Source organism: Littorina saxatilis, linkage group LG12 (assembly GCF_037325665.1).
Source record: "Littorina saxatilis isolate snail1 linkage group LG12, US_GU_Lsax_2.0, whole genome shotgun sequence".
NCBI classification, from domain to species: Eukaryota; Metazoa; Mollusca; class Gastropoda; order Littorinimorpha; family Littorinidae; genus Littorina; species Littorina saxatilis.
The window spans coordinates 77,828,863-77,848,604 of NC_090256.1; the positions used below are offsets into that span (position 1 = coordinate 77,828,863).

Sequence of the window (19,742 nt, forward strand, 5' to 3'; positions counted from 1 at the left end):
AGACTACATATATACAAAAGTACAGTAGACGTACATGATCACACCCTCTGCTTGAGTACGTCAAGTTAGAATGAATAATGTAGTCTACACCAAAAGTTCCTTGTAGATATGTGCACAGCGGGGGCCTACATGCATCACAGCAGAATGAAAAATGAATTCATAACTCAATACACACTAGGATGTTCTTAATTGTGAATAATTCCAGGCCAAGTGCCTGTGTAAATCACTGTAGAATCAACAGTATACACATACTTCAGAGTAAACAATGTGCACGGACTTCGATCAACACCAAATGCACAAAACATGCCCGTGCATTGTATAAGAATATATTGTATGCATATATTTTTAAATGCGAATTTCAGCAGTGTTGTTCTCAGTTTAAGAGGACAACAGGTCAGTTGGACGCGCACTGAAAATACAGTAGTCGATGTATAGATCCGAATGTCCTAACTACGAAAAAAAAGTGTTCAGTCAGAAGACTTCCTGCATGTCAACATGACAGTTTACCGGACAGGGTACAGAAGAATGCGTCAGATCAAAAAAACATTAGTAAACGTCAATGACCGAATTTTGTAATGCAGAATAAACACACACAAAAACACACACTTCAGTTCACACCAAAATGCACAACATGGGCCTGTGCACAACAACGGTTGTGACAGGGCCGACTCAATAAATGGGTCGTTAACGAAGCCGGGATGGGGGGGGTGCGGGGGGGGATTGAGAACGAAAGGAGGCGGACGAGGGAGAGGGGGGGCGCAATACAGAAAAATAAAGCTCTGATCGACAGACCAGTATCGGCCGATGGCCACAAAAATATCGATACAAGAGGCAACAGCTGGTTCCCCACCATGGCAGCTTGCAAATCGCCTCTCTAGACTAGGTCCCAAAGATTTTGCCTACTGCGTGCGTATGTGTGCCTATCGATACGAGCAGCTTGAGTAACCTGACACTAGCGAGTCGCCGAAGCATTTCTCATGCGGACTTAAATTAGTGTGAAGTTTGACAATCTATGTGCGGATTGTGTTTCTGGATGGTCCTGACAGGGTCGACTTAAGGTGAGTTCCTAATGAGTCGCCATAAATCTTACTGCAATTAGCACGGCAATGTGTGAAAATCAGATGGTTTCGCCAGCGATGTACTACATGGGATTATGCTCTCTCTCTGCTCTCTCTCTCTCTCTCTCTCTCTCTCTCTCTCTCTCTCTCTCTCTCTCTCTCTCTCTCTCTCTCTCTCTCTCTCTCTCTGCCTCTCTATCTTTCTCGCTCTCTCTTTCTCTCACTCTCTCTCTCTCTCGCTCTCTCTCTCTGCCTCTCTCTCTCTCTCTCTCTCTCTCTCTCTCTCTCTCTCTCTCTCTCTCTCTCTCTCTCTCTCTCTCTCTCTCTCTCTCTCTCTCTCTCTCTCTCTCGCTGAAAAAAGCTGATGTAACAATATTCCCTGTGTTATTTTTACAGAATGACGCAGAGAATCTTCTAGCTAAAACAGAAAACAAAAAAACATACGCAGACTCCAGTCCTTTCCGAATGGTTTTACCATATCCACTTTTTCTGTAATATGAATTGTGAATCGATCATACTTATATGTCTGGACCGATACATTTACAGTGCTCATTACATGCAGAAGTCCAGTGCTCCCCGCTGTCGAGCGGTTAGCTTAGGTCAACTTATACTCTTGCTTCGAAGGTTTGAAGAGCAAATATTCCTGTATTGTTCTAATTCTGTGTGCTATTGTTAAAAATAAGTTAGACAGTCCCATAACCATTTCGGGTTGTAGGGGAGAAAGATGCTAGAGACCTTAACCTCTCTAGGGCCAGCAGGCTTTTTGAGGGCAGAGCCAATCTCCTCTCCCTCGCTGCCCTGACCTCCCCCGACCCTGAATAAGACCAGGGCTAAGATGCATGAAGCAAAACTGGGTACCACCCAACGAAGATTGCTTGAAATTGATAGTTGTTGTGATTTCCACCAATCAGATATCACGCCTGCTTGAGACACATATTCCATTCTTGCACGTCAGCCCAGGGCTGAGCTTTGTTTGTTTGTTTGTTTGTTTGTTTGTTTGTTTGTTTGCTTAACGCCCAGTCCACCACGAAGGGTGATATCAGGGCGGTGCTGCTTTTGACATTTAACGTTTGTTTGTTTGTTTGTTTGCTTAACGCCCAGCCGACCACGAAGGGCCGTATCAGGGCGGTGCTGCTTTTGACATTTAACGTGCGCCACACACAAGACAGAAGTCGCAGCACAGGCTTCACCAGTGTCTCACCCAGTCACATTATTCTGACACCGGACCAACCAGTCCTAGCACTAACCCCATAATGCCAGACGCCAGGCGGAGCAGCCACTAGATTGCCAATTTTAAAGTCTTAGGTATGACCCGGCCGGGGTTCGAACCCACGACCTCCCGCTCACTGGGCGGACGCCTTACCACTAGGCCCACCGTGTTGCGACCCAGGGCTGAGGTAAACGCACCGAGAGTGAGTGCCACCCAAACGAGAGAGAACAAACCGCGGGGTCTGATTCGTTGAAATCACAACAAATCTCGATTTCAACCAATCCAACAGCGCGGCTGCCTCCCGTTTGGGTGGTAGCTTTTTTTGTGCACCTCCGCCGAGGTACCCACTTCCAGCCGGGTGGCCTGGAGAGCTCTTGTAAAAATTGGGTCCTTGAATACACCCCGTTTGGGGGATCGAACCGAGTCCTCCATTGTTATGTAACCGAGTGCCGAAACACTACGATCACCTCGGGAAGCGAAGTGCAATCAAACAGGATTGAAAATGTTAGGGCTAATTTCTTAGCCCTATAAAAACTGTTATGCAAACCCGAAGGTTTCCATGAACATACAGACAATCGGAAACCACCAGACCCCATCACAAACAGAACTCTACAATCCACTGGTGTTGACTTTTAAAGGCCAACAACTCGGGTGCAGAGTCTGCTGTGAAAGGAGCGGTAGCCTCCCCTGTCACAGTTACATAAGCAATGAAGTCTACCGTGGGTAAGCATTGATACAATGTATCGTATCAAACAAATCATGTCATTGATAGGTCTAAGTCTGCCTGAGGACAGTAATCCCTTTATTAGTGGTTTCACATTTTATCAACCTTTTCTTCAACAGAACTGTGAAAAGTTTCCGGTTTCTCCTCACCATAGACTGAGTGTGTCAAACCAATCTTGCATTTCCCTAGCATATAATGTACAGTTAAATCTGAAACCACCCCAAACAAACATGACATTATATGCCATCTGTCGGTAGAACTCAGAAAAGAATTCACTTATATCGTATTTATGTTTGTGTTCTCAATATACAGATCGACGGGTGGTAAGACGTCGGCCTCTTAATCGGAAGGTCGAGGGTTCGAATCCCGGCCGCGGCCGCCTGGTGTTAAGTGTGGAGATTTTTCCGATCTCCCAGGTCAACTTATGTGCAGACCTGCTTGTGGCTTATCCCCCTTCGTGCGTACACGCAAGCACAAGACCAAGTGCGCACGGAAAAGATCCTGTAATCCATGTCAGAGTTCGGTGGGTTATAGAAACACGAAAATACCCAGCATGTTTCCTCCGAAAGCAGCGTATGGTTGCCTAAATGGCGGGGTAAAAACGGTCATACACGTAAAAATCCACGAGTGTACGTGGGAGTTTCAGCCCACGAACGCAGAAGAAGAAGAAGAAGATATATACAGATCTTACACTATGCGCGTCTCTGAAATATTGTTTATTTATTTTACAAACACTCTTTTTTACGTGATTTTTTGTCTTTCGCTCGCTCAACAGTGTGTCCAAAACTATTGAGAATTGCTTTTTCGCTCCTGGTAAGAGGAACATCCACTCCAAAGAGATGTTTTAGTTTGTAAGAAAACTATTTGCACAATCAAATAATACAATTTTATCAGTCTCGTTTTTTCCTACTCTCAGTTGGACTTCTCGAGGCATATCGGGGCTCTCAAAATGGGTCGAGATGCAGTGTCACACCAACCAAAGTAACGAAATCTTCGCAGTTTATTTTTCGATTAATCGTTATTTCTATTTTTATTTTTATTTTTTTGTCAAGTGGTCGTTTACAAGGCAACAATTGTAGTGAATGTAATTTTGATATTTCCTCAGCATTAAAATCTGTATAATCAGGACTGTTCTGGAGAAGTATGCTGAAATTTCAGCATTGTGATTTCTATTGCTGATTGCGCTGCATGGATTCATCGGGTTAGTTCCACACACAGTTTAGTATACTGTAAGAACAATTTATTTCCTGCGAGAGTAGAGTCAATCCGCTCGATTCAACCCACTTACGAGGCTGGTTTTCGCCGCGCTTAGAACGTGAACATCCAAGGTGATGACACAAAGTGGGGATGCTTCATAATTATGCAATGTCGAATGTTACGGGTCAGATCGGAAAACGCGAGGTGAGCGGATGCCTTGCTACGTAAGCAATGTGGATTCGCGTTGCCTTTTGTTTCAAAATCGTTTTTGGCTCACGTAAGTGTAGCCTATGCGATGCTAACTTTTGTCTGTCTGTGCGTGCGTGCGTGCGTGCGTATGTATGTGTGTATGTCTGTGGTAGAAACTTTAACATTTGAAGACGTCATATTACATTGACGTCACATTATGACGTACGAGGGTTAGACGTCACGCGATGGAATTACTGAAAGTCTCGGTGATTGTTATTTTGAGCGGGCCGAGACTATTTGGCAGTCGTGTCCATGTAAGTAGGCTACATGCAGACAGACAGATCTAGATCTAGTGTCTCGCTTTCTTGCACAGTTTCACCTATGCTCTTTCTGTGTGTGTGTGTGTGTGTGTGTGTGTGTGTACTGTGTGTGTGTACCGTGTGTGTGTATGTGTGACGGAGTGATTGAGTTTGTGTTACTGTTTGTCGATTTCTTACGTGAGCCTTGAAGGCTTCGCCTCTTGTTAAAGTCTGGGTGTGCCTAAACCTTGTTATTGATTGGGCGAAGCCGACTTCACAAAGCTTTGGAACTGACTGTTTTGTGATAGACGTTGCGAAGTCAAGTTCGGGCACGGTTAATGACAGCCTTAACTAAATGACCGGTAGACAAAATATATACTTCGTCCTAACACTGACCAGCGGTGGATTCGGCATTTTTCAACAGATATAGCTTGCGGATTCCAGACAGTCACATCAGGCCACTTTCCATGCAATAGAGAGTAACCGTCCTTTGCTTTCGACGGTAGAATGGAACCCCACGATGCTAGCTCAATTTCGGCTAAAACCTTGAAGCGAGTGGAACCTTTGTTGGTGCCTGGCCTAGTATCAATGCTTCAGGTAGACTCAACTGACCCACTGTTAACTTGCAACAATCTTTGTTTTTGAGTTTGAGGACATAATAGTAAACACGACCAGTGACTATCCATACAGCGCAGATGAGTAATAGATGAACTTCGGAAATAACTCTGCCGTGGCAAACTGTCCACACGTGCCCCTTGTCTACGTGTTTCAGACACACCCCTCGCTAGTGACTGGCCTGTATGATGTCACGTGGGAATGTTTGCCTCAATAAAAGCACGAGCATTCACTCTTTCGTAACCCATACCAACCCTGCTAATTAAGTATTTTTGTCCCAGTTCTAATGACTATTTGGGGTGTTAATACGCTCAGGAAACAGACAGAGTAATTTCCGAACATCTTCTATTCTGAGTGTGCGCTGACAGTGTTTCAGGGAGCGGTTGCAAGACACACCACGATCACCATGGATTCGAGGGGAGGAGGCGGAAAAGCGGATTTTTTCACCACCTTTCACCAGCTGTGCGTCAAGCTGCTCACCGCCCAGGAACGCAGCGCCCTCCACAACAGTCTGCAGACCTACCAGACGTCTCGCAACGTCACGTCTCTCGTCTCGCGGACGCGAGGACTGTGGACTTCGCAGCGCAAGCTGCAGTTACTTCCCTTCGTGCGCTCTGTCATCGCTGTGACCGACCGGCAGCAGTTCGACGCCTTGCTGGGGGTCCACGAGGGCTTAGTGGTACGCGGCCCGCGCTCCAGCAAGGCTTCGTCCATGTCTTCCACCAGATCAGGTGATTTGTGTAGATATTGCATTTTAGCGCGGTTTTACATTACGACAAAATGTAACTGTAGGTGCCCGTTGTTACTTTAATTAAGCCCTAAAAAATCTCCCTATGCTTAAAAAGCGGCCAGCCACAAATGTATGGCAAGTGACACAGTGGGGAAAATAATATTATATATTAGCGCACGTAAAAGCTTCAACACTGGTTTGGTGGTTTACATAATCGCTTACATGGGGAGGAAGTTATCTACACGGTGGTCCCAAAAAAACCGCCCTATATTCTTTATGATCTCATTTTTGACTGCGAAGAAAGATTTAGAAACAAAAATAACCAAACAATTGCAGAATGATAAGAGATTATGTCTTGCACATCTGGTGGAAACTGGTCTGTCCTAAGTAGTTGATAATATGTCCATGACTCGTCCAATCGTTGATATTTCCCTGGTGATAGACTCATTTCACGACGCACTGACTTCCCTTGGCCACCCCACTCCCTTGATCTCACTCAACCCACCCGACTTCTTTCTGTGGGGGTACCTCAAGGACAGGATATACGGCAACAATCCCCAGAGACTGGCAGCTCTGAAGGACAACATCAGAAGGGAAATCAGGCGCATACCAGCTGACATGATTGGACGAGTCATGGACACGTTCAACGTTCGTGTTACAGCACATACCAGCTGACATGATTGGACGAGTCATGGACACGCTCAACGTTCGTGTTACAGCAGTTAATTAACGAAGAGGACCCTGGATAGAGCATATCATCAACTACAAGTTTCTACCAAATTTGCAAGACAATCTCCCATCATTCTGCTATTGTTTGGTGAACACATGTTCTAAATCTCTCTTCGCAGTCAAAAATGAGATCAAAAACAAAATAGGGCGCTTTTTTGGGACCACCCTGTATAAGCCCACCATCACTACCACCACAAACATCACCACCTGATGACCTGATGTTATTAGCGTCAGTTTTTGCTCTTCACTCATCTGCATAAGCTTGCCTACAAATCCGCTATATATATATAAGTGGGTGTAACGCAGAATAAAGATAGGATAGACTCTGACACAGGTAATTGTTGACTAAGCTAGATGTGATCATCCGGCAGAGTGTGTAGGAGTGTTAAACGCAGAATAAAGATGACATAGACTCTGACAGGGGCGAGGTAACGGACCGAGATGTGATAAGGCTCCGTGTATGTCAAAAACAAACATTGTTTAGTGAGTCAGACTTGAGGTGACAACAGATGTGAACGCACGCCCTGCCAATCACAGTCATTCAGGCCCCTAATCCCGGCCTGAGCATCGATCTATTGATCACCCCGCTGTTGGTGGTGAACAAGGTGCGTCAACAGTGTGCAGCAGTTCTTTTTACCTGCTTCTCTTACCCCCCCGACCTAACACACATATCCACTCCGTACCGCATGTTGTTATACTTGGCTCTCTTACGTCCCTCCCCCCCCCATACACACACATACACACACACATACACACACACACACACACACACACACACACACATACACACACACACATACACATACACACACACACAAATACACACACACACATACACACACACATACACACACACATACACACACACACACACATACACACACACACAAACACACACACACACAAACACACATACACACACACACACACACACACACAAACAAACACATACACACACACACAAACACACATACACATACACACACACACACACATACATACACACACACACACACACACATACACACACACACACACACATATATATATATACTTCTCTCTCTTTCTCTGCTAAGAGATTTTAACAAATCTCGGAAGACAGTCTCTGCTGACTTTCAATTGTTTCTTTCACAATTTCTGATGTTTTATATATATATATATATAGAGAGAGAGAGAGAGAGAGAGAGAGAGAGAGAGAGAGAGAGAGAGAGATTCCGACTATATAGATAATAATGCAAATAAGAGAGAGAGAGAGAGAGGGGGGGGGCATTTACACTCAACTTATCCACCAATGCAATAATTATTCTTGGCACTAAAACACACTTTCCAGCGTTAGCTTGTGTTGTAATGTTACCCTGTGTACACACGCCATTCCACCAAAGTCACTCGCTGATTCAGCTCTTCTTGCGTAGTGACAATGTATTTGTACGAAACCCGTGGGAATATTCTTAAGCACGTCTTCTTTCCCATGATAGTTTATGTGTGTACTATGGTCTCTTTTTGGGGGGGAGTTGTCATGGAACTGTTCACTGCTTTTTTTTGCTTTTTTTTTCATGAGCGGTTGTGGTGGTGTTCCAAAATAGCAGAATAGGGTGGGGGTGGGGGGTGGGGGTGAGGTCTATGCATATTCTAACTTTGTCTGCAGTTTTGGAGGAAATAATAAAAAATTCCTCCGAAAGCGGAGTATGGCTGCCTAAATGGCGGGGTAAAAACTGTCATACACGTAAAATTCCACTCGTGCAAAAACACGAGTGTACGTGGGAGTTTCAGTCCACGAACGCAGAAGAAGAAAAGAAAGGAGGAAATAATCATTTTAAAGGGTTTCAGAAGAAGAAATACGCTACAAAGGAGCAAAATATTTCAATTTGGCATGTATCAGTACACATACCTTTACCCCAATACTGCAGATTAAAACGAAACCAGGGAAAGAGAAACGTCACCCACCTGACTCCCTGAATCATTATTTGATGATAAATGCAAGCCGCCCATTTACAAATATTTGCATTCCGTTCAGATCTGCCATTCTATAATCGTCTGTCACGGATGGGTTTGCTGTTAAAATTGTCCGTTATTTTGTGTGCAAAGAAAAAAGCAGCTTGGTCGTGCCACGGCATTTCTTTTGATCGTTGAGAATTGTTTGGGGCGGGGATGGGGGAGATGAAGGCATACCAAAGATAGAAAGAAGAAAGCTTCTCACATACCAGCATAAATAGCAAGCGAGAAAGGGATACTGTTACACTACAATTAAAAACAAAGTATACATCAAGGGGAGAAGTATGTCTCTTTAGCCTATAATTGTTTGTGTCACTGTCTTCTGCTGAGCAACACACACGTACTCATACACGCATTCATGCACGCATACATGCATACACACAAAGATACACACAGAACAAAATCCAGTAACATAATTATGATCATTCGTGAGGGGAAGTTCTAAATTATACATACTCGTAGCTATGTATAGGGCATCTTACTGGGCAGAAGACAGTGACACAAACATACTTCCCCATTGTGTATACTTTTTTCATTCTTTTTTTGAATTGTAATGTAGCATTATTTTGTAGCAATGTTACGTTCAAATCCTCTTACCTAGTTACTCTATCGATAGGCTCACGCTTAGATGACGGTTTGTCCTGAGCATTGCACTGTGCTTTGTTACATAGATCTCGGACAATATGATTGTGCAGGAAATCACCCTGCAGGACGCAGGGCGGACACCCATGTGGTCAAGATCCGGCCCAGCGCCAGTCCACGCATGGGCTTCAGCATCAGAGGGGGCAGCGAGTATGGTCTGGGCGTCTTCGTCAGCGTTGTGGAGCCTGGATCCTCTGCTGGTCAGTTTGTGTTTGGTTTAAACAAGATTTTATTCCAAGAACATGGGGTTGCATATACTGTACGTCAGGGCCAATTGGGACCACACAACAAGCTTAGCTGTTACCAAGCGTCGCTACATATTTACATCTAAATAGGGACAATTTTTCATGTGCTGTCAGTTTGTGTTTCACAGGGCTGTGTACTTTTTTTCACATGTCTCCCGCTATGGAGTTTAAATTGATTTTTTGACATCACATTTGACATCTGTGTTACTCATCGTGTGCTAGATACTTGTATTCCGGCTGTCTATAGCACCTGTCTGCTTCTGCATAGTGTCCTTGTGTCCACGTCTGTATTCTGTCCTAATATATCAGTGTAATGATTGTACACCTTGTACTCTACCCTGCGTTTAAACCAACAACCCCTGCCCCTTCCCCCGCCAATTCCTGCCCCAATCCAACGCACCATATTTCCTCTCTACCACAACCGATTGACGTGTTAATCGATCACATCACTGATATGCAAGCCAGCAGCAAATCCCACGATTGTCCCTGAAAAGCCAACATCAGAACCTACTGCCTAGCTGACGAGATCTCTGTAACTGAATGAAGAAATGCATGACTCCAGTCAGGTGAGGGGGTAGACGAGGTGGTCTTGGGGTAGGGTTGGGGTGGATGAGGGGTCCGCTGTGCCCGAAGATTGGACGAATAATGAAAAGAACGGACCCGGTGTTCGACTGTGATACCACACACACACACATGCACACATACATGCACACACACACAATCACACACGCACACGCACGCACGCACGTACACACGCACGCACGCACACACGCACACGCGCACACACACACACACACTGCACGCACACATACACACACACACACACAATCACACATACACACGCCCCACGTCCTCCCCCCCCCCCCCCCCAACCTACCCCCATAAACATACAGAGCAAAAGAAAGGGACAGGTGATATCCACACAATCGAAAACTGACAGCTTTTCTTCGGTGACATTATTAGCATCGCAGCTACAGAGCAATACCCTTACCCTGTTCTGGTCCGATCCTGACGTTGCATTTTGTGTAAGGGTGGGCAAATCGATCAAATGTGTGTTTGGTCTCACAGCCATAAAGCCTCCACAAAGATGTGTTTGTGTAATCGCTCTAATTTCAATGAAGGCGCTGCGAGCGACCGCGCGTAACGCTTTCACTGGGCACACTGAAAAAAGAGAGAGGAAAGTAGTTAAAGGCGAGTTCAATTCAACAGTGAAGTGAAAACCCCGAATCGTCACCTTCTCCTACAACACAAAAACTCGGGCATAAGTCGAAAGGTGCTCGCACCAAATCAAGATTGACTTACAAGGCCCCAAACTCGGTCATTATGAAAAAGTGTTCGTTCCAAAAACAAGGGCGACTTTTTACCTGTGCCTGCGCTTTTTAAGGTAAGCACATCGTAAAAATCATCCTACCATGTTCACGCTGAGAAACTGTTAGTAAAGGGTTTAAACGATAAAACGTCTGAGCAAGGTAGAGAGAGAGGACTTGTTTGTTGTTAGTTTTATTATTCAAACGGGTTGTACCGCATGCTTTCACATCCGTATTCGCTTTGGGGTGCATTCTTCTTTCGTGTGGCTGTGCGACATGCGGTGACGGACTTGGGTATGGGGATGAAATGAGAATAATGTTGTCGCAGTAGTGTTGTGGTGATGTTGGTGCTGTTTCCCGTTGCGATGGTAAATGTGCTGCTGTGTGTCACGTGTGTGTGTGTGTGTGTGTGTGTCACAGACTTAATCGGTGTAGTGTCAGTGACCTCTTCAGCTTCTGTCTGCACGCAGATGTATGGAATAAGGGTACAACAGAAAAGGTATGGGCAGAGTTTTGGTCGATTCATTCATTCAAGACATGATTCATTCATTCAAGACATCGATACTATATGATATTACTACGTTATAGAGAGGGGGTGTCCTGCTTAAAACACTTTGCTGCTTTGATCTCCCGTGCTATATAGTCTGCACTGTGAGTAGAACATTAAAGTTGACGACTGTGAGTACGTTTATTCACCCTTGCACAGTAGTGATATCTGAACGACAAGTTCAATATCCGTTGTGGTAGAATTTACCAATCCTATATACACTACAGAAATGGTGTGCCCAAGCAGTCATCATCTTCATCATCATCATCATCATCATCATCATCATGTACACGGCTTAGATAGGGCCTAGTTTCTTCGAAAATGACTAGTGACATCTGAACGACATGTAGAATTGTACACCGTGACATAAATGGTGTGCCCCTTCAATGGTTATGTACAGTACAAGGCCTGGTTTCCTCGAGAATGAGTGACATGCTGCACTTTCAGTTTGCTCGTACATTGTACCTGCTATCCTTTTGTCAACTTTGACGTGACGATCAGGAAGTGTCCTCACTTGAGAGTGAACCTTGCTTGCTAGCTTTGTCGCCTCCACATGTAAGATATGGTTTTTTTTCCTTCTGAGAATACTGCATAGGATGGTGCAAGCTGTGTCGTCTGTACAGGTGAGAGATTCTTTCCTTCTGAGAATATTTTACGGGATAATTGAACCTTTCGATCGTAAAATTTGAAGATCTGTTAAGATATCTCCCGAAATAGCCCCGGCCGTGGAAGTGACGGTGACGTCACATATTGAACGAAGAACCTCACACGCGGCTCAATCGGGAGATGCCCTGTTTTGTAGGAACTTTCAGGCGAATGACGCTGGAAGGGGCGAGCCATTTTATATGACATTGTGTATACCGGACTAGAAGAGTCCGTGAACGGTATATGGGTAGTATGAAATATGCCACCGCTTCCAGCTGTGGAAATATTCAACATGTTTTCAAAAAAAGCTATCTAACTCTTCTCAGCATTCACGAAGCAGCCAAGCTGTTGATTCATCCCGAGTGCTCTAAAAGTGTAAAAAATATGTGTGAATCGACGACTATATAGGCCTAGTTACACGGTGGTGTATATTGGAAGGAACAAAGTGAAGAGCAGGTAATGACAATATCCCATTCTGAGAGAGATTTTCAAAAACGAGGCGAACATTGTTGAAAGTGTATTACATGTATATAGATACGACCTTTAATTTTGCACCCGTACATGTAGAATGAACGCTGTGCGTTTTCTTCACAAGTTGAGTTTCTTTTTCTTTTTACGGCATATAAAGGCACAATTGTCAAATCGTCAATTGGTACAAATGTGGCAATGCCAATGATTGAATTAGCTGTAAATGCAACGATGCACACATGAAAGATTGCCGATAAGAGTAATGCAGTCAAATCTGTGTATAAATGTAACCGCTATCTGCAATTTGAAGAGCAATCCTCCTTCCCCCCCCCCTTTTTTTTCTTTCTTCTTTCCCTCCCCCCCCCCCCCCCACCTCTCCCAACCACTCTCGATGCACCTCCACCCACCAGGGAACATACCATTACGTCCCAGTACCATTACGTCCCAGTACCATTACGTCCCAGTACCATTGCGTCCCAGTACCATTGCGTCCCAATACCATTGGGTCTCAGTACCATTGCGTCCCAGTACCATTACGTCCCAATACAATTACGTGCCATTGCGTCCCCGAACCATTAGGTCCCAATACTAGTGAATTTAATTTCTGAGATGTTACTGTAACAGTGTAGCGACACGTTTTGTAATAAAAGTGCGTTTTGTAATAAATGTATTACAAATTGTGTTCGGATTACACAATTTTTATCACAAAACGCGTTCAACACGATTTGTAATAAAAATTGTGTCGGTACATAGCAGTATTTCACAAATAAAAATAAAATAAAAAGATGTGTACCGGTTAGTCGAGATGAGGTGAAGTGGAAAAAAATAAAAATAAATAAATAAATAAATAAATGTTTGTTCATGGGAGAAAAAAAACCTTCACGATATAATCAGAAACTGTAAAGGATATTGCATGTCAGTTTGTTTGTTTTGAGGCGCTCCTTGCTTTCCTTACAGGTTTTCTGAGGTAACCATGTTCTTTCTTTTAAAATGAACTGAAGCACGCTAACCTAAACCGAAGTGTAAAATTAATATATGCTTTAGCGGTGCTCGACACAAAGAAAAATACCGAAACAGTACAGTACATCGCTTTGTATTCCACTGTATGTAACCGAGCATGACATGACTGTAAGCTTATTTACTGAGTAGACGATGTTTAAACCCGTTTCTGAGAAAAGCGAGACTGACTGTCCAGTCATCGAACCTTCAGCACATAGACACCGAGACACACAGATAGCGAAACCCATACACGCACAAATGTAGACACAGACACCTACATACATACGTACATAACACACACACACACACACACACACACACACACAAACACACACACACGCGCGCGCGCGCGGAAGAATATACATACATGCACAATCAGTGACATAGACTAGTTCTACATGGGACGATGTTTCAATAACAAATCATTTCATTTTTCTTCCTGTTTAATGACTGTACAAACACAACCGTATCTTTAAAAATCAACAACTGCATATTCTGGTAAAATCCTGGTTCGTATGTACATGTTTAACATTTAACATATTACTCTGCAACCCTCCTGCGATCAAAATTTCTTTTGGATTCATAAATCGAAGACACTTGAATTAAATATTATTGGGCGAGAAACTGTTATGTTACATTACATAAACAGGTACTGTAAGTAACACACGCCTAAAAACAAAAAGGAACATTATGAAGGCCTTCAACTTGCTGTTCTTCTTTTCTTCTCCACGATCATCATCATTATCATCATCTCCACAATCATCATCATTATCATCATCTCGTCGTCGTCATCATCATCATCATCATCATCAACAACAACAACCAACAACAACAACAACAACAACATTTTTTTTTTTACAAAACACAATAGAAAAGAGAAAAAAATAAATGTGTCAAGTAAGTGCATATACAGGCTTCAACATTATTGCTACGTAAATGTATGCAATCTTGAAGCTTGAAATGACTCGGATAATATAAGGTAAGATACTCCGTACTTATAAAATCCACTGTTCATTTTCATCCTTTCGCTGACCTACTCTGTCGTACAATATCCACACACACACACACACACACACACACACGCACACACACACACACACACACACACACACACACACACACACACACACACACACACACACACACACATACACACACACACACACACACTGCCCAATTGTGTTGGGACGTAATGGTACGGGGACGTAATGGGATTCCTTTATGGGACGTATCGAGATGCAATTTTCTTGAGACCTATCGACACGCAATTTTGTTGGGACGCAATGGTAAGGGACGCAATGGCACTGGGACCCAATGGTATTGGGACCCAATGGGATTGGTTAATGGGACGCAATGAGACGGCATTTTTTTGGGACGCAATGGTACTGGGACACAATGGTACTGGGACGTATTGGCATGACCCCACCCAGGGTCCCCCACCCCACCCAACCCTTCTGAAACATTGTACAGAAATCAGTCATCCACAAAAGCAATGCTGTGTATGCACTGAGAACAGTGTGTTGTGCACTGCTTGCTATGTACGCACAATGCAATACACTGTCGGCAATATTGAATCGGTACTGCGCAGTGTTTGTTATCACAGGTGCCTGTCTCCTTTGTGCAGTCTGTCTTTGTGACTCGCAACAACGCGCTCTTTTATAATGTATACATGTAACATAAGAGCGCCTTTTATTATATTTCTTCTGTTGTTTTCTTCTTTTTCTTTTTTTCTAATTTTCTCACCTAATGCCTCTTTTTATATTTAGTCAAGTTTTGACTAAATATTTTAACATCGAGGGGGAATCGAAACGAGGGTCGTGGTGTATGTGCGTATGTGTGTGCGTGCGTGTGTGTGTGTGTGTGTGTAGAGCGATTCAGACTAAACTACAGGACCGATCTTTATGAAATTTGACATGAGAGTTCCTGGGTATGAAATCTCGGAACGTTTTTTTCATTTTTTTGATAAATGTCTTTGATGACGTCATATCCGGCTTTTCGTGAAAGTTGAGGCGGCACTGTCACGCCCTCATTTTTCAACCAAATTGGTTGAAATTTTGGTCAAGTACTCTTCGACGAAGCCCGGGGTTCGGTATTGCATTTCAGCTTGGTGGCTTAAAAATTAATTAATGACTTTGGTCATTAAAAATCTGAAAATTGTAAAAAAAAATAAAAAATTATAAAACGATCCAAATTTACGTTTATCTTATTCTCCATCATTTGCTGATTCCAAAAACATATAAATATGTTATATTCGGATTAAAAACAAGCTCTGAAAATTAAATATATAAAAATTATTATCAATTTTTTTTTTCGAAATCAATTTAAAAACACTTTCATCTTATTCCTTGTCGGTTCCTGATTCCAAAAATATATAGATATGATATGTTTGGATTAAAAACACGCTCAGAAAGTTAAAACGAAGAGAGGTACAGAAAAGCGTGCTATGCAGCATAGCGTAACCACTACCCCGCTCTTCTTGTCAATTTCACTGCCTATGCCGTGAGCGGTGGTCTTGCTGCGTTGCATTGCGTTCAGTTTCATTCTGTGAGTTCGACAGCTACTTGACTAAATATTGTATTTTCGCCTTACGCGACTTGTTACTTTTAGTCAAGTTTTGACTAAATGTTTTAACATAGAGGGGGAATCGAGACGAGGGTCGTGGTGTATATATATATGTGTGTGTGTGTGTGTGTGTGTGTGTGTGTGTGTGTGTGTGTGTGTGTGTGTGTGTGTGTGTGTGTGTGTGTGTGTGTGTGTGTGTAGAGCGATTCAGAGTAAACTACTGGACCGATCTTTATGAAATTTTACATGAGAGTTCCTGGGTATGATATCCCCAGATTTTTTTTCGTTTTTTGGATAAATGTCTTTGATGACGTCATATCCGGCTTTTTGTAAAAGTTGAGGCGGCACTGTTACACCCTCATTTTTCAATCAAATTGATTTAAATTCAGTTTTGCCAAGCAATCTTGGACAAAGGCCGGACTTTGGTGTTGCATTTCAGCTTGGAGGCTTAGAAATTAATTAATGACTTTGGTCATTAAAAATCTGAAAATTGTAATCAAAATTATTATTTTACAAAACGATCCAAAATTACGCTCATCCTATTCTTCATCATTTTTTGATTCCAAAAACATAAAAATATGTTATATTCGGATTAAAAACAAGCTCTGAAAATTAAAAATATAAAAATTATGATTAAAACAAAATGTCCGAAATCGATTTAAAAACAATTTCATCTTATTCCTTGTCGGTTCCTGATTCCAAAAACATATAGATACGATATGTTTGGATGAAAAACACGCCCAGAAAGTTAAAACGAAGAGAGGTACAGAAAAGCGTGCTATGAAGCACAGCGCAACCGCTACCGCGCCAAACAGGCTCGTCACTTTTACTGCATTATTCTGGCTTGTCGATTTCACTTCCTTTGCCACGAGCGGTAGACTGACGAAACTACGAGTATGCGGTCTTGGTGAAAAAATGCAGTGCGTTCAGTTTGATTCTGTGAGTTCGACAGCTTGACTAAATGTAGTAATTTCGCCTTACGCGACTTGTTTTGTTTTGTGTGTGTGTGGATTGTTTCGCTTCTTTTTGATTCCTTTATAGCCGCACTTCTTTGCTACGCTTTTTACATTTAGTCAAGTTTTGACTAAATGTTTTAACATAGAGGGGGGAATCGAGACGAGGGTCGTGGTGTATGTGTCTCTGTGTGTGCAGTGTGTGTGCAGGGCCGGACCAAATGAGTTGTAAGGGGGGGGTTCCTCCTTTTTTTGGGGGGGGCAAATCAGCGAAGTGGCAAAGCCACAAGCGCGCGCCTGCTTTGCAGGCGCGCGAACTAGGGGGGTCCGGGGGCATGCTCCCCCGGACAATTTTTGAAAAACGGTTAAAATCTGTGCAATCTGGTGCATTCTGGGCCTTGTTTTGAGGGTTAAGAGCAGCATTGTTTTGGTGCGAAAACTAGTAAAAAAAACCAAACACTCAAAGCAAGGTACATGCTTTTTCCAGGGGTGGGGTTCCGGAACCCCTGGAACCCCCCCCCTGGGTCCGGCCCTGTGTGTGTGTGTGTGTGTGTCTGTGTGTGTGTGTGTGTAGAGCGGTTCAGACTAAACTACTGGACCTATCTTTATGATATTTTGCATGAGAGTTCCTCGGAATGATATCCCCGGACATTTTTTCGTCATGATGACGTCATATCCGGGTTTTTGTAAAAGTTGAGGCGGCACTGTCACACCCTCATTTTTCCATCAAATTGATTGAAAGTTTGGCAAAACAATCTTCGACAAAGGCCGGACTTTGGTATTGCATTTCAGCTTGGTGGCTTAAAAACTAATGAATGAGTTTGGTCATTAAAAATCTGAAACTTGTAATTAAAATTATTTTTTCATTAAACGATCCAAAAACAATTTCATCTTATTCTTCGTCATTTTCTGATTCCAAAAACATATACATATCATATATTTGGATTACAAACAAGCTCTGAAAATTAAACATAGGAAAATTATGATTAAAGTTAATTGTCCGAAATCGATTTAGAAACAATTTCATCTTATTCCTTGTCCGTTCCTGATCCAAAAAACATACAGATATGATATGTTTGGATTAAAAACACGCTCAGAAAGTTAAAAAGAATAGAGATACAGAAAAGCGTGCTATCCTCCTCAGCGCAACCGCTACCACGCTTTTCTGGATTGTCAATTTCCTTGCCTTTGCCACGAGCGGTGGACAGACGATGCTACGAGTGTACGGTCTTGCGGAAAAAATGCAGTGCGTTCAGTTTCATTCTGTGAGTTCGACTGAGCTTGACTAAATGTTGTATTTTCGCCTTACGCGACTTGTTTTTTCTTTCCCTTCCTTTTTTTATATTTTTTTATTTTCTATCTGTCTTTTCTTACTTTCTTTCTTTCGTGTTTTATTTCGTCTATCTTTGTTGCCAAAGCGTCTATTACACTCTTTCGCTTGTAACGTGAGGACGTTTCTTTGATTTCATTTCTTTCTTTTTTTTTTCTTTGTCTTTTTTCTTTTAAAAATTTTGAAAAGCCTATACGCTTGTAATAATAGAGTCAATCTGTCTTTAAGAGTTCTGCCCGTCTTCTGTTCTCTCTTCTAGGCTGTGGGCAGTGTTTTCTGTGAATGAGGGGTGTTATTTATATGGCAAGTATTCTTTCTGACAACCCCTACTGCAGCATTAAATATGAAGTAGGGCTATTCGAAAAATATTCTATTATGCAACCTTGTCTGTTCATGTTTTGTTAACTAAGTGAAAGGATAATGTAATAGATAATGTAAAAGCTCAGTGTCTTCAAAAGGATTAACAAGTCGCGTAAGGCGAAATTACTACATTTAGTCAAGCTGTCGAACTCACGGGATGAAACTGAACGCACTGTATTTTTTTTTACCATGACAGTACAGCTTCGTCAATCCCCGCGTGAAGGAAATCGCTCACCTCCCACGTCATGCAAAACGTAGTGATATTGACACGCCAGATTAGTGCGGTAGCGTATTGTGCTAAGCAGGAAAGCGCGCTTTTCTGTAAATTCTTGTTAACTTTCTGAGCTTGTTTTGAGTACAACCTATCATATCAATATGTTTTTGGAATCAGGAAATGATAAAGAATAAGATTAAATCATTTTTGGATCGATTACTTACATTTTAATCGTAAGATTAATTAATCTTTCTTTCTTTTCTTTATTTGGTGTTTAACGTCGTTTTCAACCACGAAGGTTATAATAATAATAATAAATAATAAGAACATTTATATAGCGCTAAATCAAAAACTTTCGTTAAAAAGGCTTGCTCTAAGCGCTTGACATCTAAACTAAAACGTCATTCACACTCTTTACAATGATGTACAAGAACTTCATGTCACACTCTTTCATTCAGTATAGCACCATTCACACAGTTGTTATTCTGTACAAGACAATAAGTTAGTCTAACATTTAGAATGTTCATAAGATGAAAACAAGAGAAAACCAGACTGATTAAAACAACTGCTTAGTGCTAACAAAGCATGAATCTTAATGATAACGTAATACATGTTTAACTGTTAAGACCATAAAAAACCTATATGCTAAAAATAACTTCGAACTTTTAAGAACTTCTTATAAGATACACAGCACATCTAGATAAACACCAGAATGATAAAACAAAAG

The 19,742-nt window shown here is 42.4% G+C and overlaps 1 protein-coding gene across 2 annotated transcripts in view; it reads left to right on the plus strand.

The window, feature by feature from the left end:
• The first annotated feature begins 881 nt into the window (after window positions 1–881).
• The window catches only part of LOC138982834 (PDZ domain-containing protein 7-like), a 53,805-nt gene continuing 34,944 nt past the window's right edge, over window positions 882–19,742 (plus strand). The window contains exons 1-3 of one of the 2 annotated variants that reach the window (XM_070356191.1): window positions 882–1,058; window positions 5,661–6,023; window positions 9,439–9,585. In XM_070356191.1, coding sequence (XP_070212292.1) covers window positions 5,699–6,023; window positions 9,439–9,585 — 472 coding nt within the window. In that variant the 5' untranslated portion in view covers window positions 882–1,058; window positions 5,661–5,698. The remainder of the gene's footprint in view (window positions 1,059–5,660; window positions 6,024–9,438; window positions 9,586–19,742) is intronic. The other variant, XM_070356190.1, reaches the window with a different exon arrangement.